The sequence below is a fragment of the Onychostoma macrolepis genome, chromosome 03, assembly GCF_012432095.1.
Source record: "Onychostoma macrolepis isolate SWU-2019 chromosome 03, ASM1243209v1, whole genome shotgun sequence".
In the NCBI taxonomy this organism is placed as follows: Eukaryota; Metazoa; Chordata; class Actinopteri; order Cypriniformes; family Cyprinidae; genus Onychostoma; species Onychostoma macrolepis.
In genome coordinates this window covers 53736774-53762102 of record NC_081157.1, presented here as the reverse complement: position 1 = coordinate 53762102, position 25329 = coordinate 53736774, and the positions used below count along the sequence as shown (strand labels likewise).

General features: G+C 37.1%; 1 protein-coding gene and 2 long non-coding RNA genes across 3 annotated transcripts in view; 1 reads left to right on the top strand and 2 right to left on the bottom strand.

Annotated features, from left to right (window-relative positions):
* Positions 1-1712: 1712 nt before the first annotated feature.
* LOC131536603 (uncharacterized) lies at positions 1713-6215 on the top strand. The gene is made up of 3 exons (XR_009270019.1): positions 1713-2597; positions 4505-4559; positions 4760-6215. It is a non-coding gene; the product is annotated as an uncharacterized LOC131536603 (long non-coding RNA).
* A 4247-nt stretch (positions 6216-10462) lies between these two features.
* LOC131535838 (zinc finger protein 658B-like) overlaps positions 10463-25329 on the bottom strand; it is a 175230-nt gene continuing 160363 nt past the window's right edge. The window contains exon 6 of the mRNA XM_058768343.1: positions 10463-11164. Within this exon, the coding sequence (XP_058624326.1) occupies positions 10463-11164 (702 nt within the window). The remainder of the gene's footprint in view (positions 11165-25329) is intronic.
* LOC131536602 (uncharacterized) lies at positions 14570-15896 on the bottom strand. The gene is made up of 4 exons (XR_009270018.1): positions 15751-15896; positions 15331-15422; positions 15171-15226; positions 14570-14977 (listed from the first exon to the last, which is right to left on the bottom strand). It is a non-coding gene; the product is annotated as an uncharacterized LOC131536602 (long non-coding RNA).

Sequence of the window (25329 nt, the reverse complement as noted above, 5' to 3'; positions counted from 1 at the left end):
CCGTCGCCGTTCCATCAGCTGTTGTTGCTTAAATCTCTCTCTGAGGCTGTGAGAGGAGCAGCTCACACTCTGCAGCCGCCTCATTCACAAACAGCTTCAGCTAACGATGGCCGGGAAAAACAGACCGTTCTGAAAGCGTAATCACCTTTAACCCAACTAGAATTGATGACAACCGTGCTTATATTCATAAGTGCAACAAGTCATTTGCATGTGAAAGTAGAAACACGTGCAATAAAATAATTACTGTGATTCAGCAAATGTTGCATACACATTCCAAAGGTTGTAGCTCACATTCAGTAAGTCAGTCTGGCCTCAGCATTTACTACAACTTTGTAAAATCATTCATTTGAATTAATAACTGGACGTAGTTAACGTTTTGTTTTGCACTATGACTGGAATTTGTAGACGGTCCCTTAAACAACATTAGCGCTTATCTACACAGAGCTATACATATCTGACATGAGAACAGAAAACATTAAATAAGTAAGACTTTACAATAACTAATAATAACATAGAAGCTAAAACTAAGTTTAAAAGCGACTATAAGAAATGTGATCTGCCAAAGATAAATGAATAAAGAGAAGATCGCGTTAGCAGCAATGCATTACACTCAGTGATCACGAGACATTCAGTAACAGCACATTATCAGTCCAAACATGGAAAATGTGTCTGATGTTTGTGTTTCTATGTGAAACACCGTGAATTACTGACCTCTCCTCAGACTCGTCCGAAAGCTTTATGACTCGCTCCTTTATCAGACAATGACTTTACAGACAGCGTTTGTTCACGGTTCCTCCGAAAGAGACTTCAGACAGACTTCTGAGACAACATCACGATTTAATGATCTACAACAACAGAGCTTTGCTGAGAAGACAATACTTCATTACTGCTACAATACTACTTTCTCCTAGAAATTAGCCTCTACATCAAAGCTGGAAAAAAGTTGGTCATAAAACTACTTTAAACTGGCGTCCGCTTTTATTTCTCAACTCTCAGAGAATCGAGGACACGATACTGACAATAATAATAATAATAATAATAATAAAAGATCAGATTCAGCAGGAAGTGAAGATAACGCTGGATTAAGTCTGTCTTGTTGTCTTCTTGGAATGAACTGAAGTGTTTTCAGAACAAAAAGAGGGTGTTTCTCAATTACTGGGTGTTTCCACATCGGGACAGGCGTTTATAACTCTTCAGAAAAGCACGAAAGCACTACTATATTAAGAAGATTTATTGTGGTGTATCTTCCATCAGTGTCTTTGCAAATCTAAAAAAAAAAGATTGTTCAGTTTAGTTGTGTATATATATATGGCAGAGATGGTCAAGTAGAGAGAGATTACTGGCGTTTGGTCTCGTACTGTATCGCGTATCTTGTCAGTGTCTGCGCTTCTTTGGCCATTTGGTGTGATAAACAAGAAAATGTGTTCAGCTGAATTCAAATAGTGATTTGTTAGACGGGTATAAATAAGGTTATTATACTGCGGCAGCCGTCGTCCCTGCTGAAAAAAAAACAATAGAACCCTGCCCAAAACACAATAGAAAATGTAATGGTTATAATGGGAGTTGTATTGGTTTTAATGGAAGCTATAATGGTGTCTACTGGTATGTGATGGATTCTATTGGTGGGATGTTAAATCCTATGGAAAAATGCCCAAAACACACTACAAAAAGGAATTTTGTAATGGTTTTACTGGAAAAAGCTAATGGTTTATAATGGTATTTTAATGGAAACCATTGGAATTTCTGTGATGGTTTCTATTGTTTTTTTTTTTAGCAGGGGTGTGAAGCCCTCCTCGTGTGAAGACCATCGACTCTACCGTGAGACTCCACCGGACAGGGACACCGGCAAGGGATAAGTATCGCTTTTTATTTATCCTCTTTCCTACTACTTGTTTCACTTCTGTTTCAGTTTTTATAACCAATTCTTACTATGAGCAAGTAATTTATTGTTGTTGCTTTTAAAATGTGTGTTTGACTCAGTGTTATTTTTTGAGATTACTGATAAACTAATGTAGTTTGATTTGTATTTGTTGTCTGTTTTAGGTACAGTTGTAGTTATGTTATCATTTTATTAGTTTTATATTTATTTATTATGTCTGTAGGTTGTTTATGAAGTTTTAGTTTGATTTGATTTGAGTTATTTTGGTACTTCATACTACATGGAAATGATATATATATATATATATATATATATATATATATATATATATAATTTATTTTTATATGTATATATGTATATGTGTGTGGCTGTACATAAACATATGTAGTTGTTTTTTGGTGTTTGGCTTAGTGTTATGTTAGAAGCATTATTATACTCACACCTTTTGTTGTTTTAATATTTTGAATTGTTTTTAGCTTCGTTTTTGTTTTCATTTAAATGTTTAGTTTTGAAATGTTGTTGCATGCATTTGTCATTTTTATTTAATTTCTTTATTTTCTTAAATGTGTGTGTATATATAGTATTCATAGAGTTTTAACTTTTAGCTTTTACAAAACACAGAACACTAAAATGTTTAACTATTGATCAGCTTCGTCTCCCAGAATCCAGCGGAAATAACAGCCTTATCAAAGACACACAGGTTCACTGCTAAAGACGGGTGAGCATCAACACAACAGCCACTTCATTAAAATATAAAAAAAAAAAAATTCAATTTAGTTTTATACATACAGTATGTGGCAGAGATGGTCAAGTAGAGAGAGATTACCGAACACAGAACAAAGGTCTCGATCACAAAAGTACAAATTAAGAAACGCTCTCGATCTGTGATTCAGTCCAAATTAAAGAAAAGTTTGTGTTTCAAGGCATTTTGTGACTTTTCTTAAATCACAAACAAAGTGCAAAATATTTGACATTTTATTTGTTAATGATTTTATATTTTATAATAGTGAATTATAATTTCAAAATATAAAGCAGAAAGTAAAAATAAATGACTAATAAACCAATAAGCGCTCCTCTGCTGCCATCTACTGGTTATAGTGGTTATTTGACTTTTTTTTTTTTGTTTTTTTTTTAATAATTCTTTCTTTACCACAAAAATTTAAATTGAATAATTTTTGGAGTTTAAAGTGCTGTAAATAGTTGTGTTGTCACTGAAAAGTGCTTGAATTTCTCTCTCAAAAGGTTGTACAAACCCTGAACTGAATGCGGTAATAACACGTGTCTATTTCTGCCGCAGCAGCATGTGATCCTGTAGTTAGCATTACTTCTGGTTTTCTACATCAGCGCTGTTTGAAGTGTCTCATGTGCAACAGCTCTTATTATTTGATGCTTCAGCTGTATTATTGCAGAGCTCTAAAGATTCTTTCCTATTACAGCAAATCTACATCTGCTTGAAGCGTTATAACCATCAGCACTATTAATAAAGAGAGAAGAATAAACAGCAACCTGTTTGTTGTTCAGTATCTTCAGTGTGTTTGATTCTGCAGGGTTCTGGATCTCTCATCTTCTCTCTGTCCTCTTTAATAAACTCAGCTCTTCCTGATGCTCTGATGCTTTTCTCTTCTGTCCTGACTCTTATAATCAGTTTCTAACAGAAACACTCAGAATAAAGTGAGATGATGTGCTGATGATCCTGAATGTCTTGTTGAATGAGTGTTGATCGTCTGAGACTCATCAATATTATTTCATGTCAATAGTTCCTGTTTTCACCTCATTTATTATGCTGATGTCTTCAGATCTCCTGAAAATGCTCATTTAAAGCTCGTTTCATTGTCAACAGACTGAGGGGTTTTTGTTACAAACGTGCTTTTTTTCTGACTTTATACTTTCAAATGTTTTTTTTTTCTTCCTAGACATCTGTTGTTATTTTAATAAAGAAGCAGAATAATGTCAGAATTACAAATACAAATTTGGTAAATAGCATCAGTTTTTTTTTTATGATATACAGATGTAGATGCTTAAATGTGTCAATTAGTATATGAGTCAAAGACAAAAAGGGTTTTTATAGCAATAAATAAATAAAAATCAGGCATATTTAAAACAAAAATCATTTGAGGACACATTCAAATACTATATTTAAGGATCATATATAGTGTAGCCTCAAAATATTGATTAATTGTCGTTTTAAATATTTATATTTGCCACTATCCTTCACACCACTAGGTTTTACCCAATTGTTGTTGTTTTTTTGTGTTCTTTTAATTCTGCTGAGAGGCCACAGTGTGATTTTGAAAGAATTTTTTTTTTTTTTTATCTCAATATGTTTTAGTGATTTTTTTCTATAATGATACTTCCAGGATATTGTTCTGATTGTGTGTTTGTGCTGGTCTTGGCTTGTTCAGGATAAATAAATATGACACTAAACCACCAGTAGGTGGCATGACTGTCTTTATGAATGAATGAATTGATGGATCATTGACTCAAACGATTCATTCAACGATTCATTCATTTAGAAACTGAGCAAGTGACTGTCTTTATGAATGGACTCTCAAGATGTGCTTTTATTTGTTTTACAGCAGTTCATGACATTCATGGTGTTTCTGTTGTTTTCTTTTCTAATGACAGGTTGTAATTGCTGCTGTACTGTACATCCCAAGCACCGCCTGCATTCTTATCATGGGTTTGTATTAACAGTTTTTATTTACCATTAGGGATGTTCAATATTGACAAAAAAATAGTAACCAAGTTGTTTATTCAGGTTGACTTTGTTATTGAAGTTGTTTGTGTCCGAAAGATTTAATCAATGTTTGGAGTGGTTTTCTGAATTGACCATGTATTTTTTATAATTTCTTATTTGTTTATTGTTATTGGTGATTCCAGATTGCTGTCATTCAAGAAGTTCTCATGTCCTCCCCTGTTGTGGCTGAGATACACATTCTCTTCGTTTTATTTTAAACATAAAACATCCATTGGACATGGCACCTATACGCTGAAATTCATACAAATGAAAGAACACGTAATGAAACTGTGTATATAGCATTTTGTTGTGTTGCTGTTTAGTTGAAAATAATCAAAGGGTTAATTCACCCAAAAATGAAAATCGATGAACAAAGGTCTTACGGGTTTGGAACGACATGATGGTGAGTAATTAATGACTGAATTTTCATTTTTGGGTGAACTATCCTTTAAGTATATCATAAAACATTGTTGACAAGGTCATATAACAGATGCAGTTGGAGACCACTTGAAATGTAAGTTCAGCATTTTATAAACAATGTTTGAACTGGAAAGTACCTGTATTTGTAATAGCAGGTGATAATTCAATCTCAACCTGTTCTGCATGTTACTCTGTACTTCAGTTTCATTCATTTTGTTTCTTGTCATTTCCAGTCTTCCTGTGAAGAAAGCTGTGAAAGGTTCAGATGAAGGGAACCAAAGGCTACGTTTTCAAGACTCATGTATGAAGAACTCAGAAAATCCATATACAATTTGAGCTTTTTTCAAATCTCTACATGGACTGAACATGAAAAAAAAAAAAAAAGTAGTTTCCTTAAACTTGCACATGGCAAGAGATACTAAAAGCACACAAACACTTGGAGCCCTGCTCTTAATTCAGACTGTATAGTTCTCCTAGTTTCACACTGAAATGTCAGGCATGAATGCATGAATCTTTGTTCCATATTTTCAAATACTGTACAAGAGCATATTTTTGCAGACCCATGTCAATTGTAGATACAGGGTGAGGGTGAGTAACTGATGACAGAATTCACATTTTTGGGGGAACTGTCTTTTTAAATAATGTGTTCTCCTGTAGGAAAATGGTGTCAACACTGGAACATTTCACTTGACTGTTGACTATAAGTCTATAGCAATTGTTATTAATGACAGCCCTGTCTTTGTATTCCTTTTTTTCCCGTGTATTTGAAAATGTTTTGAATATTGACTGCTTCACAGTAAAGTTTATCTTTGTAACCACAATACAAGCATTTTCAATGGTGCTTTACATACATTGCCCTCCGAAAGTTTGGAAACACTCCTGGCAAAGTGTGATTTTAGATGATATCAGCATAAATCCTTATCATTTTTTGGTGCAAATACATTAAAGTAACTTGACATTATCATTGAAGACCAGCAATAATAATTTTAATTTTGATTACATAATAATGGCAATATATACGTATATCGTCAGACGTGCCCCTTTGCCAGCTGTGATGCCTGGTTACTGGTTTAAACTTGGCCCAGGTTTTTAAAAGATTTTTGGGTCAGCAAAATTAAAAGCTTAATAGCTTCAACAATTGATTGCCAATTAAGTTATAATACAATGAATCAATTAGAACACAATTTAGGTCAGATAGTTTACAAATAGCTCTTGCCAATCAAATGACTTTTTATAGAAATATAGGCCCATTTTATAGAAACTTTCCATGTGTTTCTTGACAACATGGCCAGGTGCAAGCAGCTTTCTCTGGAAACACGTCAGTCTGTAATAGTTCTAAGGAATGAAGGCTGTTCAATGTGATATATATGCTTTTCTGGGGTGTTTCCAAACTTATGGAGGGCAGTGTAGATTTGTAATAGTGAGTGGAAGTAGGCGGGTGCTGAGCCTGTCTTGAACTTGATGCGAGCTGCGACTGGTAGCCAGTGCAAGGAGATAAAGAGAGGTGTAACATGGGCTCTTTTGGGCTCGTTGAAGACCAGTCGTGCCGCTGCATTCTGAATCATTTGTAGAGATTTGATTGTGTTTGATGGAAGTCCAGCCAGAAGAGCATTGCAATAGTCCAGCCTAGAAATGACAAGGGCCTGGACAAGAAGTTGTGCAGCATGCTCTGTTAGAAAGGGCCTGATCTTTCTGATGTTGTGTAGTGCAAACCTGCAAGATCGAGCAGTCTTTGCAATGTGCTCTTTGAAGGTCAGCTGGTCATCAAAGATTACACCAAGATTTCTGACCGAAGTTGATGGGGTAATTGTTGATGAACCTAACTGAATCATGAAGTCATTCTGTAGAGTCGGAGTGGCAGGGAAGACAAGAAGCTCAGTCTTTGCCAGGTTGAGCTGTAGGTGACGTTATTTCAGTTTAGAGTTATTAATTCTAACACTGCAAATTTGTTTTCTGAACATTATTCTTTACATGTTACCAATGACATCCTTAACGAAACTGATACTGGAAGTTTGATTGACGGATTTTATAAAGCTTGTTCTACATCTTTGGACACTGTTGCTCCTCTTAAGCATAAAAGGGTAAAGGGTGCTGGCCAGCCACGGTTAAATGAAACCACCCACAATCTTGGACAAGAGTGTCGGAAAGCAGAGCGAAAGTGGAAAAAAGATAAGCTACGTTTCCTTTGATCTCTTAAAGTTAAGTCTGTCTAATTATCAAATAAGAGTAAAACATGCAAAATCTAGGTAAATCTAGGTGTGCATCTTGAGACAAAACAAAGACACTGATATATTTTAAGATCAGTCAGTGCATGTTTCTTTCAGTTGAAACAGCTCAGCCTTGTCTGTGAAACCCGGGGTTAGTGAACAGCTCTTTAGCCAAAGGTGTTGTTCCGGTCAGTTATAAACATGCAGTTGTGCAACCTCTACTGAAAAAACCTCAGCTTGATCCAGCAATGTGCTGTAACTATCGGCCAATTTCTACTTTCTCCAAAAGCTTGCTGATAAAATGCAACTTAGAGTTTTTATAACTTCAGTCTTTTTTGGATTCTTTTAGTGTTTTAGATAAGTTTCAGTCTGGTTTTAGATCATTACACAGTACTGAGTCAGCTCTATTGAGAGTTACAAATGACATGCTGCTTTCTCTAGATTCCGGTGCTTGTGTTGTGTTGGTATTGTTGGACTTGAGCACGGCATTTGATACCATTGACCACAGCATTCTTCTTGATCGACTTGAATGTATGGTAGGTATTCGAGGAACTGCATTAAAGTGGTTTGCCTCATATCTCGAGAACAGGACTTTTTCTGTAAGTTTAAGAATTTTTTCTCATCCTCTGCACCTGTCTTGTGTGGAGTGCCCCAAGGATCCATTTTGGGACCTTTACTGTTTTCCCTTTATATGCTTCCCTTGGCCCACATTTTTCAAAAATACAGTATTTCATATCATTGTTACCCGGATGATTCTCAGTTTTACCTACCAGTAAGGCTTGATACTGCTGTTTCATTTGATGTGTTATTGAAATGTGTACGTGATATTAAGACATGGATGTCTAATAATTTCCTGCAGTTAAGCATGAAGCATGAAGATAAAACTGAGGTTTTAATATTAGGTTGTCCTGCACACTAGTCTCCTGCTTTGGAAGCTCAGTTAGGTCCACTTTCAACTAATGTATGCAAACAAATCAAAAACCTTGGAGTGATTTTTGACTCTTCTCTTATTTTTGATAAACAAATTAGTGCTGTTTTTAGAGCAAGTTTTTCCCATTTGAGATCTATTGCAAAGTTGAAGCATCTTCTTTCAAGGAAGGATATGGAAGTTGTGATTCATGCACATCTCGATTGGATTATTGTAACTCTCTTTATTCTGGTCTTTCTCAATTTTCATTGTCACGATTGCAAGCTGTTCAAAATGCTACGGCAAGACTGTTGACTGGGTCTAAAGAGGAATCACATTTCCCCTGTTTCATCATCCCTTCATTGGCTTCCAGTTAAATTCAGGGTTGATTTCAAAATTCTTCTGTTTGATTATAAGGCATTGTCTGGTTGTGCACCAAGTTATATCTCTGAACTTCTTGTGCCATATTGTCCTTCTAGGGAACTTAGATCTTCGACTCGCTTGCTTCTAACTGTACCACGGTGTCGGTACAAATCAAAGGGTGATCAGGCTTTTTCTGTGGTTGGCCCCAAGCTTTGACATGGTCTCCCTTATCATGTGAGATCTGCTCCGTCTCTGGACATTTTTAAGTCTAGACTTAAATCTTATTTTTATTATTTAGCCTTTGTATGTGTGTAGTTGTTATCAGTAGATTTGTTTGTACAATGTACAGCACTTTGGATCAGTTTACATTGCGTTTAAATGTGCTTTATAAATAAATATTGTTGTTGTAGTAATATGTTAACGTTTCCCTTTACCACTGTGCCCCAATGTATTTGTTTAGTTTATATATGTATATACATATATATACATTATTTTATATATTACATTATTCCGTCTGAATTTGAAAACTAAAACATTTAAAATATTAAATATGAACTGCATGTTTGCAGCACAGCATACATTTTTAAAATCTAAAACAAGTCATTGATTTGACGTAAAATGTTGATTAGGTCGACAGCATTTATAATAAGACATGGTGACAACATGAGAATGAAAATAATGAAGCAAAATACTCTGGATTTCTCAGAATCTGGAGTGCACAATCCACAGAAGCTACCTGGTCTCGTGGCATAAATATAGCTGGGGGAGCTTTTTAGCGAGATGCGAAATACGTACCAATAAGTACGTATCACTGCAGTTTCCAAAAGAAATGAACACTAGAGGCAGTAAAACTCAGACGCCTTTTATTCCTTTCACACAAATTTACAGAGTTTCGATTAATAAAGCGTAATTTTTACACAATTACTGTCAACACTTTCGGGTAGGTTTAGGGTTGGGTTTGGTGTAGGGCATATTTCCAACACGATAGAGCATTAATTTTTAGCGACGGTTCCCAGATATTTGAATTCTGAACAACCGCAATACATACCTGAAGCAACGTAATAAAACCGTGCCAGGGTTTACGTATTGAACCCGTGTTTTAGTGCCACTCAGTGGACATTTCTCTTTGAAACTGCGGCGAAACGTGCAGCAAGGTACCTAAAAACAGTCTCGCTAAAAAGTGCCCCAGGTACGTTTATGCCATGAGACAAGGTTGCACAGAAGATAAATACAGGAAGAACACCATCACGCCTTCTTACAGGTAAGAATTACACAATCATATCTGACTCGAGACACTTCAACAGTTTCGCCCAGTGTTGTCATGATTATAATTGTCATTTATAATTGTCATCCAAGACAACAAAAAGATGGATTCCAGCAAAACTGACAGACATTATCACTTTCAATCTGTTGAATTGGTCCTGTTTCTGAATGTCTACTCAAAAATTAAAAAAAGAAAATGAAGAAAACTTGCCACTTTTCACACTTGGGTGCATGCAGTAAGATTAACATGGTAGCTCTTTTTATTTATTTTTTGCCTTTTATTACGGAACATTCCAGAGTTTCAGTAAATTACTTTCACAATTGTTTGGCTTGTAATGAAGTTTAAACATTTCTGTGTTTCTTTCTTTCCCTTTTTTGGTAAAGGATCTGCTGAACACACAGCAGTGACTACTGAACACACACACACCATGAACACACACTTGGGGAGCAGTTGGGGCTTCGGTGCCTTGCTCAATAAATCTCAGTCTCTATTAAAAGTCTTCTGAACAAGAACAGTTTGTAAAAAGATGAAAAATCTTTATTCACTTTGAAAACTTTAGATAATGTTTCTTTGTCATGTCGCTTTTTATGACAGATTCATGCAGATGATATTTTATAGCTTGATGCATTATTGTGTCACATTTGAAGAGGACGCAGCATCAGGACCTGAAAGACCTGAAGATGATCTACTTACTGTGAATGTTTTTTGTATGACTGCGTAGAGCAGATGAATCACTGAAACTCTTCCCACATGCAGTGCAGTGATACGGTTTCTCTCCAGTGTGAATCCTCTCATGTGTTTTCAGATTTGATGACCGACTGAATCTCTTGTCACAGTGTGAACACTTGTAAGGTTTCTCTCCAGTGTGAATCATCTCATGCTGTTTTAAATGGCTCGCTGTAGTAAAAGTCTTCTCACACTCAAAGCACATGTAATCTCTCACACCAGTGTGTATTTTCTGATGTACTTTTAAATGTTGTAGACGTGAAAAGCTCTTTCCACACAAATGACATGAATGTGGCTTCTCCTTTGTATGAACTCTCAGGTGTTTCTTCAGGGCTGAAGCCCACAAAAATGTTTTGCCGCATTGATCACATGTGTACAGTTTCTCTCTAGTGTGGATGTTCATGTGTTCCTTAAGGGTTGATGATCGTGAGAAACTCTTCCCGCATTGATCACAAGTGAATGGTTTCTCTCCAGAATGAACTCTCATGTGTAATGTAAGGTTTCCTTTTTGTGAGAAACTCTTCCCGCACTGATCACATGTGTACGGTTTCTCTCCAGTGTGGATCCTCTCATGTGTTTTCAGGGCTCGTAAGCTACTGAATCTCTTGTCACAGAGTGAACACTTGTAAGGTTTCTCTCCAGTATGAACTCTCATGTGAAGCTCAAGATGATGTTTGCTTGTCGATCTCTTTCTTTTTCCAGTTCTGAGGTGATTTTTTTCTCTCAACTTCACTCAGTTCTTCATTCTCCTCATTTTCTTCAATGATTTCTGAAATAATAGTGAAAATGGTTTATTTTCATTAACTCATAAAAACAAGAAATGTGTAAAGACATAAATGTGAACACTGATGTAACAGCAGAAAGTAGACGATTGCTACACAACATTTTAATCATTTTGACACAGTTTTATAAATACATCTAGCACATTTTATATATACAGTCGTGGCCAAAAGTTTTGAGAATGACACAAATATTAGTTTTCACAAAGTTTGCTGCTAAACTGCTTTTATATATTTGTTTCAGTTGTTTCTGTGATGTACTGAAATATAATTACAAGCACTTCATACGTTTCAAAGGCTTTTATCGACAATTACATGACATTTATACAAAGAGTCAGTATTTGCAGTGTTGGCCGTTCTTTTTCAGGACCTCTGCAATTCGACTGGGCATGCTCTCAATCAACTTCTGGGCCAAATCCTGACTGATAGCAACCCATTCTTTCATAATCACTTCTTGGAGTTTGTCAGAATTAGTGGGTTTTTGTTTGTCCACCCGCCTCTTGAGGATTGACCACAAGTTCTCAATGGAATTAAGATCTGGGGAGTTTCCAGGCCATGGACCCAAAATTTCAACTTTCTGGTCCCCGAGCCACTTAGTTATCACTTTTGCCTTATGGCAAGGTGCTCCTTCATGTTGGAAAAGGCATTGTTCATCATTAAACTGTTCTTGGATGGTTGGGAGAAGTTGCTCTTGGAGAATGTTTTTGTGTCATTCTCAAAACTTTTGTCTTCTAAAGTTGATTCAGCTGCGGGATCGAGGCACCTGCAGTGCAGAGCTTGCTCAGGAATGGCAGCAGGCAGGTGTGAGTGCATCTGCGTGCACAGTGAGGTGAGGAATTTTGGATGATGGCCTGGTGTCAAGAAGGGCAGCAAAGAAGCCACTTCTCCAGGAAAACATCAGGGACAGATTGATCTTCTGCAGAAAGTATCGTGAATGGACTGCTGAGGACTGGGGCAAAGTCATATTCTCCGATGAAGCCCTTTCCGATTGTTTGGGGCATCTGGAAAAAGGCTTGTCAGGAGAAGAAAAGGTGAGCGCTACCATCAGTCCTGTGTCATGCCAACAGTAAAGCATCCTGAGACCATTCATGTGTGGGGTTGCTTCTCATCCAAGGGAGTGGGCTCACTCACAATTCTGCCCAAAACACAGCCATGAATAAAGAATGGTACCAAAACACCCTCCAACAGCAACTTCTTCCAACAATCCAACAACAGTTTGGTGAAGAACAATGCATTTTACAGCACGATGGAGCACCGTGCCATAAGGCAAAAGTGATAACTAAGTGGCTCGGGGACCAGAACGTTGAAATTTTGGGTCCATGGCCTGAAACTCCCCAGATCTTAATTCCATTGAGAATTTGTGGTCAATCCTCAAGAGGCGGGTGGACAAACAAAAACCCACTAATTCTGACAAACTCCAAGAAGTGATTATGAAAGAATGGGTTGCTATCAGTCAGGATTTGGCCCAGAAGTTGATTGAGAGCATGCCCAGTCGAATTGCAGAGGTCCTGAAAAAGAACGGCCAACACTGCAAATACTGACTCTTTGTATAAATGTCATGTAATTGTCGATAAAAGCCTTTGAAACGTATGAAGTGCTTGTAATTATATTTCAGTACATCACAGAAACAACTGAAACAAATATCTAAAAGCAGTTTAGCAGCAAACTTTGTGAAAACTAATATTTGTGTCATTCTCAAAACTTTTGGCCACGACTGTACATCTCTGAAACTTTTTCATTGATCAATGAATGAGGTACATTTATCTCCAAATTATAATTTTTAAACATTATAGGCACAAATCCCATGTTTCTATAGAGAGAACTATTAAACATGTTTGATCAACTACACAGTTATCTAACAAATAATTTTGTTGAAAAAAAGCACCCAGTTTACAGAAACCTTATTATTTGATGCTTCAGCTGTATTATTGCAGAGCTCTAAAGATTCTTTCCTATTACAGCAAATCTACATCTGCTTGAAGCGTTATAACCATCAGCACTATTAATAAAGAGAGAAGAATAAACAGCAACCTGTTTGTTGTTCAGTATCTTCAGTGTGTTTGATTCTGCAGGGTTCTGGATCTCTCATCTTCTCTCTGTCCTCTTTAATAAACTCAGCTCTTCCTGATGCTCTGATGCTCGTCTTCACTTGTAAACTGATGGGAATATTCCAGCATTTATTGCTGAATTACTGTGGGCGGAGCTTCACTGATGATGTGATTCTTGTGGGCGGAGCTTCACTGATGATGTGATTCTTGTGGGCGGAGCTTCACTGATGATGTGATTCTTGTGGGCGGAGCTTCACTGATGATGTGATTCTTGTGGGAGGAGCTTCACTGAAGAATCTATCTCAAGTGTTTCTGCTGTGATTTTATTTCTACTCTTCTGACATCTTTGACAGATCAGATTTGTTACTTTACATTGTTAAAATATACTGGAACAGAAACTGCTAAATACTTTACGCTGAGCCTATAATGAGCCACGTGACACATTTTAAATCTATGTTAATATAGATAAATATGAGTAAAGTTTGACAATGGAAACAATAAATATTCCTCGTGCCGCTTTATTTTAAAAGGTTTATGATCGTTGTCTTCTTTGATCTAAGTTGATTATTGAAATGAATGTATAGTTATCATAAAAGCAGACTATATTTAGATTCATATGGACTGCTGTAACCTGTAGTGGTTGATGAAGATGAGTGTCATTAGTGTTTGTGTTATTATTGATGTTTCATGTCATATTGTGATAATAACAGTATTATCTTTCAGTAGAGCATGCCCAGGTGAAAAAGAAATATATTTAAATTGTGCTTTTTCAGACACACTTAATATATTTATATTATACTGTACTAATTGCATATTAAATGTATTATTTTGAAACAACTTTAAGTATATTAAGTGTATTTCAAGATATGCTTAAGTTCAATTTTAATATATTTGTAATATATTTAATATATTGAAATTGTGTTAAATTGGAACCACTTTAAGTATATTTAGTGCAATTTAAGTGTATTTTTAAAAATACATTTAAAATGTACTTTTAATACTTCATGAACTACAGGTAAGGTATATTTGAAGCATCGTTTTAATGTGCTTCAAGTACATTTCAATTGTATTTAAATTTATTAGAAATGCATTAGCATTACACTACTAGTATATTATATTTATCAGTATTATATTTTTCAATATATACACACGTACACTTTGATATTTAGAAAACTTTAATGTATTATATATTGTGTACATTACAAATATTCATGAAGTACATTAAAAAAAGTACAGCAGCATATATACTTTGGTGAAAAAAAACATACTATTAAATGTATTAAAAATTCACTTGAAATACAAGTACGTTTATAGTGTTTTTGTATTACTACAAACATACTCAAGTACATTTTAAAACATTACACAAAAAACATAAATGAAAAAAAGACTGAAATGCTATGGAAGAGCCATCTTATCCATTTGAGGGATGGAGGTGTGTTGGTACAGACCCAGAGCAGTGCTGACAACACACGGCGGAGTCGAGGGAGGGAGGAGCCAAGATGTAGAAGGTGTGGCTGCCGACATCTGGGGGCCGACCGATGGAGACAGAGCTGGTGGATCCGAAGCCGCAGACTAAGGGCCGATGGAGCTGAGCGTCGTCGCAGGTTCCAGAGACCTGGGCACAGCCTAGTCAGTAGTGTCTTGCAGCTTTAGAAAAAAAAAACAGAAACAAATTTAGATAACAGATTTTTACATGAATGACTGAAAAGGAGCACAAATTAGCCACCTGGAATGGACACATTGCTAACATTTTTCTTCCAAGATTGACCGAATCCCCCTCTATTAGGCCTGATTCAAAAATCTCTATAACAGAGGAGATACGATATTAAAATATACTTACTATTCCTTTGCTTGTCTCTGCACTCAGATTTCAGTTTGTCTTCTATAGCAGCTGATCTAATAAAACAACAAATGTTAATATTTCTTCCACGCACACACACAAAAAAGGCAAATGATGATTGATGATTTGTTTTCTATTTAAGAATGACAGAACAATGTACCTGGTCGGAAATATATCACCAGTCTCAGCAGTTTCAGATGTACTGTATGCTTTTATAAGCAACCCTTCTTACAATTTAATCTTTGTTCTTATCTGTAATGAGAAATATATATATATTAGAAAATAAAGTCATAAGGTTGTCAAGCTTGAACAAATATAGACACCAATCAACCAACACTACCACAGTTTGCTGATCAGCTCAAGACAAAGTAATTGTATGTTCATAGTCATGGTTTTTCAAAGATCATTAACCTCATTACAATGAAGCCAAATTGTTCAGGAAATCAGAAATAAATATACTTCATGTTGCAAATAAAAGAATGTTAATGTTAACTAATTTTATTTTATTTTTTTCTGCCAATGCATGTGTCAAAAACATGACTGGTACAGACAAATAACGTTAATTAAATACAAATCTTACCCGAAGTCACAGTGAGGTTCTGAAGCCAGACGCCATACACGCTCGCAGAAGCTGGTAACAATAAGAACATACCGCTTTATGCCATGGTCTGTCTGAATACTGGATTCTGATTGGCTGGCAGGTGTTGATTAAATTAGTTGAACTGCAGTTAGTTCCAGGTCAGTTTAATCATGTTCTATATTAATGCGCTTCATATAAACATTGGTAACCATAGTAACATACAATTACAGTTGAATAGTAATACAGACAAAAATAACCGTAATTTTTATGTTCCGGTCAAATATTGCAGCACAAATATTATTAACATCTTTAATATGTGAATGCTGGCAAATGACCATGGCATAAACGGGATAATCAACGGCGAGCTGTGCATTAAACGATCTGAATGCACTCCGCTGCGCGTCGGGCGGTTCTTCGACTCCACGTCCTGCATTCAAATCGCTTAATGCACAGCTAGCCGTTGATTATCCCTTACATATTTTCTAATTAATTTCATAATTCCCCCAAAACAATTTGAATTCTGCCATCACTCACCCTTAAGATGCTCCAAACAAACCATCTAAGACTTTCGTTCATCTTCGAAAGAAAAGCGGAGATATTTTAATGAAATCTGAGAGATGTATGTCCCTCCGATGAAAAGATTCATCAAAGATGTTCACGTTTCAAAAAGTTAATCGCAAAAAAACATCGCCAAAGTAATCCATATGAATTGCGAGGTTTCCTCCAAGCGCCCTAAAGAGACACGATCGCTCTATATAATACTGTTTAAATTTAGACTTATATTCACATTCAACGGATGTTTGCACGCACATCATATTTGATTTACGAAGCCCTCTGCTGCGAGCTCATTATCATACGAACCAATCAGAGCCGTTCAATGGCTCTGGAACCAATCAGGGTTTAGTCTGTGTTGTTTGAATTTAAACACAAATAAACATTGTTGTTTTTTTCCGTTTTTTTTTTCTCAAATATGATGTTGAAATCCTTGTGGGAATTTCAGAAATGTATATTAGAAAATAAAGGCATCAAGCTTGAACAAATTTATAAACACCTAGCTTATTACAATTAATGTATCATACTGAACAACAGCCTAATCAACCAAAGTAGCATAACCCATATTAAACAACATATTTTAAATATTGCAATGGTTAATAATATTTGACAAAGGTTTGTACATTGTAAATGTTAAAAATGTTTTTCAAAATATTGTACTTTTCCAAATATTAAAATTATAAATACATAAAAATTTAAAATATAACCATGTGTAGGCCTATTGCAATATAAAGTACATTAAAAACCTACTAAAAGTGTAAGCATTTTATGTTCTTACACAAAGTACACATAAAATATACTTTAAGTAAGGGTAGCATAGCCTATGTTTTCTGTAAATACACTAAAACGTCACTAAAAGTATGCTTGTGTTTAGTATATTCCTTAAAAGTGTAACTAAGAATATATTTATTAACATAGTATTTCTACTACACTTTTTAGAAATATAGTAATAGTGTGCTTGTGTTTAGCATATTCCTTAAAAGTGTAATTAAGCATATATTTATTACCAACGTATTTCTAGTACACTTTTTTAAAATACATTAAAAATATGCCTGTGTTTAGCATATTTTTTAGAAGTATAACTAAGCATATATTTAGTACAAAAGTACTTCTAGTATACTTTTTAGAAATATATTAAAATGCAATTCAATATATTTTTAATGCACTTCAAATAAGCATTGTTACAGCCCTTGGCTCCTTAAAAATGGCAGAGAGTTTCTAACGGGTGCAATCCTTTTATTCAATTCTATTCAGCATGAGCACCGTGAAAACTAGAAGTAAACACACAAATATGCTTATTAAATAGCTTTTAGCATGACACAGATTTACAAATAAAGCATCACTTCTTTTAAAGTAAATTCTCATGCACTTGTGTATATGCAATGCAAATCAAATGACCTATAAAGTTGTCTAACAATAACAACACATATTTCCAGTAACAGTCAATATAAACATTTAACATCCTTAAAGCCTTTCAGTCAGTATACATGGAGCCAAATAATACACACCTCGCTCCGCTCACCAAGGGTGTAAACTTAAAATTGCTGCTTTTCTGTGTTAGCCGCTAGCTTGAAGGTTTCTGAACTAAAACAGCACATAAAAGTGAGGACATAAGAGAAAACAACTTCACAAAAACATCAGGAAAAACGGAATTACAGAACTAAATTAATACTGCAGAGAGAACAGCACCAAGATTCCACAATCTGAATTAACTTACATTATGTCTCTGAGCTTATGAGATGCGCGAAATCAGACGAGAGCAAACTGATAATCAGCTATACAGATTCCAGGGTAAACAGCCTGAAACACAGTCACATGTATGACCTGACAGAGAGTGCATTAGCTCTAGTGGCCTCCAGTGGCCACTTACACTCCCACCAATCATGTTATGATAAATGTTCTCAACAGGGAAAACAAAACATTTACTCATACATGATTTCTAGACTATAATAACTGACTAAGTATAGAGCTATAGGTGTATAAGGTTACGAACAAAAAAAATAAGGTCACCTTAAATAAAACCTTTAGACTATGTCTGATGTAAGTATACTTAAAATTGACAGACCACTATTCGTTTTCAAGGAGGAGCACCAGCTTTTGGATCGGCCGTTCAATGATTGATGGCTTAGATCGATGGTTCTGTTGTGTTAGTTTCCGCTCCCCTACTTGTACCTTTACCCGACGAACTAAGCCATCTGACCCTTCTGTAGTTTCAACAACTCGTCCTAGTTGCCACTGGGTCCTTGGGAGTGTATCTTCCTTTATGATGACTATGTCGTTCACTTTCAAGTTGCGCCGGGGTACATGCCACTTTTGCCTAATGGACATATTCAGAAGGTATTCCTTTTTCCACCGGCTCCAGAACTGTTCGGTTAAATATTGTACTCTGCGCCATCTTTTTGCGGCGTACACATCTTCCTTTACGAACTTTCCAGGAGGTGGTAAGGCAACCTTAGCTTTCATCAGGATAAGGTGATTTGGAGTCAGGGGCTCTGGTGCCATTGGATCGTTGATTCCATCGACGTTTAATGGGCGACTGTTGACGATGGCCATAGCTTCATAGAACAGCGTCCTAAGGGAGGCATCGTCTAGTCTACCTGAACACTGTGCGATCGTAACATTCAGCACGTTGCGGATGGTCCGAATTTGCCGCTCCCACACACCGCCTGCATGACTCGCTGAAGGATGAAGAATGAACTCGCACTGTTTATCCGCCAGAAAGGCTTCCAGTGCCTCTGTATCACATTGCTTGAGGGATTCCTTGAACTCATTCTTCGCACCCACAAAGTTTGTGCCCTGATCACAGCGGAGTTGGCAAACAGCTCCTCTAAGGCTAATAAAGCACCTTAAAGCGTTAATGAAGGCGTCCGTGGACATGTCTTCAAGCATTTCAAGATGGACTGCTCGAGAAGACAGGCATGTGAAGATGAGTCCATATCTCTTGCACTCTCTGCGACCTCGCTTAGTGACAAATGGGCCAAAGCAGTCCATTCCGCAGAACATGAAGGGAGCTGAGACTTCACAGCGGTCTCTGGGGAGTTCAGACATTCTTTGCTCCTCTACAGGTCGTCTGAGCTTCTGGCATGTCACACATCTATGTATTAACTTGGCGACAAGTTTACTTCCACCAATGGCCCAAAAACCATTTGCCCTGAGTTCCATTAAGGTCTGGCTCCGACCCTGGTGGCTAATTTGGGCATGGTAGTGTGACAGGATAAGCTTGGTGATGTGGCTGATGGGATGCTTTAATTCTTGACTGAGGGTTGATCCCTTAAGTCTTCCGCCAACGCGAAGAAGTCTCCCATCCCGAATGGGGTCGAGACAAAGAAGAGGACTTGAACTTGGAATAATGTTCTCATGAGGGCTCCTTTGCAGTGCCTTTGTTTCTTGAGGAAGGCTTGCTGCTGGACGATCTGAATCACCACCTCAGCAGCCCTCCTACGTTCCTCGACAGTCACAGTTTCACTTTGATATTTTAGCTTAGACCCTAGTCTTTTGATTCTTGCAACCACTTTAACAAGCATTGTCCAGGAGGAAAACCGGCTCAGGTGACTTAGAATGTCATTCCAGTCACTGACTTGAGTTGCAAACACTTGAATCGGTTTGACTTCTGGATCACCTGTGAGCAGCTCGGTTGAAGGCTTAGGTGTAGGGAGCACTTCCTGTTCCCATAGAAACTTGGGCCCTGATAGCCATCGAGTCGAAGAGATGTCTGCTGCATGAAGACCTCTAGAGGCATGGTCAGCTGGGTTTTGCGCTGTATCTACGTAGTTCCATTGATTTGGGTCTGTAATCTCTCTTATCAATTGAACACGGTTTGCCACGAACACATGGAACCTTCGTGCCTCATTGTTGATGTAAGCCAGCACTACTTGTGAGTCTGTCCAGAAGAGTTCTTGTTCAATTTTCATCTCGAGTTCCGCCTTCAGCATAACACTCATTCTGGCTGCGGTGACTGCGGCTGAGAGTTCCAATCTTGGGATGCTTGTGATCTTCGTAGGTGCAACCCTCGCTTTGGCCATTACAAGACTGCAGTGAATCTCGTCCTTGTCGTTTTTGTATCTGAGATAGGAACATGAACCATATCCTGCGTTACTGGTATCTGAGAAATGGTGCAGTTCCACACTAACAATTTTACCAAAATTTTGAGGATGGTAACATCTGGGTATGGCAACTTCCTTTAACCTCTGTAGACCATTCTTCCACTCCTCCCACCGTGAACGCAAGTTCTCAGGAATAGGGTCATCCCATCCAATACCTCTACAACATAACTCCTGTAGGACGCACTTGCCACTCAGAGTGAAGGGAGCTACAAATCCAAGTGGGTCATACAGAGATGCAACGACTGACAACAGACCACGGCGAGTTGGGAGGTGGTCCTTTGCGTCAATGTTGAAGCTGAATGTGTCGTTTCCTGATGACCACTGAATGCCAAGTATGTGTCCTTCTGGTGTTGCGTCTGGATTAAGGTTGAGAGGATCAGTGGTTACTGCCCTTTCTGAGGGGGCCACACAGGAGAGGACTTCCATTTGATTTGAGTTGAACTTGTGCAGACGTAGACCTGCACTTTTGCACAGTTCCTGTGCTTCGACAATTAGTTCCTTAGCCTCTTTGATTGTTGGAACACTGGTTAACCCATCGTCCACATAGAAGTTCTTCTCCACAAATACAGAAGCTGTCGAGTGGTCAACCTTGTGTTGCTGTGCCAGATACTTAAGACCAAAATTGGCACATCCAGGGGAGGACGCAGCACCAAAAAGGTGGACTGTCATTCTATACTCCTGAGGTTCTGTTTCTAACAGTCCACCCTCCCACCAGAGGAACCTTAGGTAGTTGCGAACTTCGGGTGAGACACTGAACTGGTGGAACATCTTTTCAATGTCACAGATCACAGCAACTGCTTCCCTTCTAAAGCGACAAAGGACTCCTAATAAAGAGTTAATTAGGTCGGGGCCTGTCAACAGAGTGTCGTTTAAAGAAATCCCACGGAACTTTGCTGAGCAATCAAACACGACTCTTAATTTGCCTGGCTTCTTGGGGTTGTACACCCCGTGATGTGGGATATACCACACAATCTCTCCCTCCGAAAATGGGGAGCTGGCTCGGCATCACCTTTCTTGATAGTTTCTTCCATGAAGGCAGTGTAATGTTCGAAATACTGTTTGTTGGCCTTTAACCCTCTGGGGTCGACAAACGCATATATGCGTTTTGAGGCAGATTTTCCTGATAAGGCCAAAATAAGCTTGAATTACTCTGCCATTTTTGATCGTACAGATAAGAGCAATACACCATTCGAATCTGTAAGGGGTCTACTTTTATTTGTATACACTCATAATAAAAAATAAACTTTGTGCTTTTGAAGAATAAAGAAAACAAACAGGGTGCGCTCTCCGTCTTCTCCGTCTCCGCAAACTGCTTTTTGAAACACGTCACTAAAATGAACTGTAACTCAGCAAATACTTCACACAGAGACATGAGACATATATCTATAGAAAGCTTGACATGTCTACTGTTAAATGAAGTAAGTCTTACCGAAAACAAATATTCTGTGATAAAGTAATCCGTATGAAACCAAGGACATGTCCAGTTTTTCCGTCTGGTCTCATTATCTCTAATTAGGTCACGCCCACGCACTGCTCGCGCTATTGTTATTACAAACCTCCACGCGAGCCACGCGGCATGTAAACGCCCACACCACCGTTAACAAAGCAGCAACGCGTTCATCGCAGATACTTTTCAGTTTTGGAAGAACACGCTGTGAGGAAAAAGCCTTGTATATACCTCAGAAACGCGCTGAGAGGAAAAAAAGAGTTGTATTTACCCCCAGAAGACGCGCTGAGAGGAAAAAGCTTTTGTTTACTTCACAAACCGAACGCGAGCGCAGCTGGAGCCGGCGGAGGAGGAGATATTTTATACCAAGTAAGTAATGTTTCTTATTGGCATTCGATAATGTGTTGTTGTGACAACGTTTAACGCATTTACTGGTGAACTTGTCCCAAACTATAACTCCAGAATAAAATGTGTAAAATCGAGTGCAACATTTTGAAATATGATAGACAACCTTTCATTGCATTTAAATGTTGCACGACGTGAGGATAGTTATATGTTCTATGCTTTATTTATTTTGAATAGTACAAATATGTAGGCCTATATATTATAATAAATATAATGTACTGTTTTTGCTGTATTTGGATCAAATAAATGCAGGCTTGGTGAGCTGAAGACACTTCTTACTGTTACTGTTCTACACAAATCTTACTGTTTAAATAATTTAACTGGTAGTGTATGTATTGTCACCATGTTTGCTTTGTCTTTGTCCGTTCATTGTGTTGCTCACGTCTGTCTTGTTTTCTCATGCAGTTTCTGCTCTCCCCTGTTTTCCTGGGTTCCAGTTTCCTGCCACTGTTTTGGATATTTTGGATATTGCACCCACCATGTCTTGACTCTTCTGTTGTTTATTTGTTTGTTTGTTCCTAATAAACTGTTTAACTGCACTCACAAGTGAATCTCAAGTTATTTTATGTGATAATCATACGTATACACATTTCTTTTTTCCTCACATTCTTTCTTGTAACTCTTCTCTCTCAGTCACACACCTGACTCAATGGCTCATTATGGAGCTCATTATGCGGGCCTTTGTCTTCTCAGGTGTGAGTCACGCCCTCTCGCATAGACCCTTTCCACTCAAAAAGTGACTTAGAAAATTTAAATCAATATATTGTTTTCTCTGAATGAGTGAGTTAGATTATTTTCAGATCATTTTGAAGCAAATATTCTAGGCTACAAGATCCAGTTCTCAAAAGTCTTGTGAACAAATGTTCTGAATGTGTTTTATGGCCTTATTTCAGTGACTTCAAAATTTTAGTTTTTCACTAGCCACGCATAAACGTTTCTTTCTCAAAAACAAAATAATGTACATAAATGCTGCTAACAAATTATTGTAGCCCAGTTTGTGCTGTTTACAGTGATATACGACTTTAGGCATTTATATGTTTATAAGCAACTGAAAAAAGCACAAATGTCAGGGCATGTCAAAACTTCTCCAGGCCCCCAAAACACCCTTAGACCCCAGAGGGTTAAACAGAAAGGGCAAACAAAGTCATGGAAACATTCTGGTTTCAAAGTGTAACGCTATGAAAAAACTTTGCGGTTTATATCTCACAACTAGCGCGGTAGCACGGATAATGTCAAGATATCTCAGAATTTTAGACGTACATAGCAGGGATCAGTCTGTTGTGTTTTTAGGGTATATCGTACTTATTGTCATTACGAATATTTGTACGCTTATATTCATTTCAACGTTTTAATGAACACTGTTACATAACTTGCCTTCGCGACATTCGTTGGAATATTTTATTAAAAGATGACGCGGTGGACTGTTTGACACGGTCTTTTTAACACCTGTTAGCTCACGTCTATATTTTCTAGTTTCATCATAAACTAGGTAAGCAGGGACTTGTAATAATACGACGAACATCTGATAAGTTGATTAATCACACGTCCAGAGTTTTATCTTACTGCGGTGCTATAATATAAATTTTCCAGTTTTTAAGTTGTCTAACAAGAGTCTCACTGTGTGTGCGAAAGTAAAATACCTTGGACATTTTATCACTGAACGCGTGACAGATGATGAGGCTATTGAAAGGCTACGCCGTATGATGTATATGGCGAATATACTTTACGTAAGTTTAGTTTTTGTTCAGATGAGGTAAAGGTGTCGCTTTTCAAAGCATACTGTACAACACTTTATACTCATTTGCGGTGTAACTACAGAGCATCTAGTTTACAGAAGCCGCAAGTAGCTTATAATGACGCAAGGAGAATCTTACTACGGAGGCCTAGATGTCATAGTGCAAGTGAAATGTTTGTGAGTGCGAGAGTAATCACTTTTAAAACACTGTTATGAAATCTTATGTATAGTTTTATCTGTCGGCTTAATGCTTCTAAAAATGAGATTATTGTGGGTTTATCATATATAGGGGTTAGTACTACACGGTATCAGTCAAAGTTGTGGAGACACCGGTATTGCTGTATTTTGTAACTCTTTATGTCTGTGATAGATGCTATGGGTTGTATAGGCGGTCTACTGTCTTTTTTAAATCTGGACCTTGAGTCTGTAATAAAGTTTGATTGATTGGATACATTTTCTGCAATGGTTGTACTTGTTGTTAGAATGCTTCAAATTGGATCCAGGCTTGTTTTATGATCGTACCCTTGTTTGTCAAACTAGTCTTAAGTGATATTTTTCACATTTTAAACAGGTTAAACAGGTTAATGACCTCTTTCAGCATCTATAGTTGTAATAATTTTCTTAATTTCATTTATTTCTATAAACACTGAATGCTGGCTGCTCTTAGAGAGACAAGGCCTCACCTACAGTCATTGTAATGACATATACAGTCCAGCAAACAAAATGTGAACAACGTCATCCATAATCCTGATCATCTGACTTAGTAAAATGACAGTCACAGGAGATCGAGAGGAGGTTTTCTGTATTCTGTATGCGATATGATTTTCTTAAATTATGAAAATTTTCTGGGTAACTATAGGTCTCTAGGAATTTACCACCGTGCCCCCATAGACCTTGTTGGGTCTGTAGGGGAAAAGCATGGTCGATAAGGTTTATTCTATATCTGTTCTATATCTATGTGAGTAAAAATAATAACCTAAGAAATAGTAATAAACAGGTGAAACAAGCTCGGCTGATACACCTCTTTAATTTCATGTTGGATGGTGAAAAATCCACATTCTGTGCATCTAAAGTATTAGACAAGCCCTTAAAAAGAACATGAAGTCACTCGTGCAAAAATATTGAATAAAATATGATGAATGAATGTAAAATATGTTTTCTTTGTTCGGTTAAGAAGGTTCGTCTATTGGACCTTAGAAAATAAGAATAAATCATTTTAAGATCACACATTTGAAATGTAGTTTGTCAAAAAGAATAATCTGTTATCTGATTTAGTTGTATTTTCAAAAAAAAAAAAAGAAAAAAAGAAGAAGAAATAAAATAAAATAAATAAAATA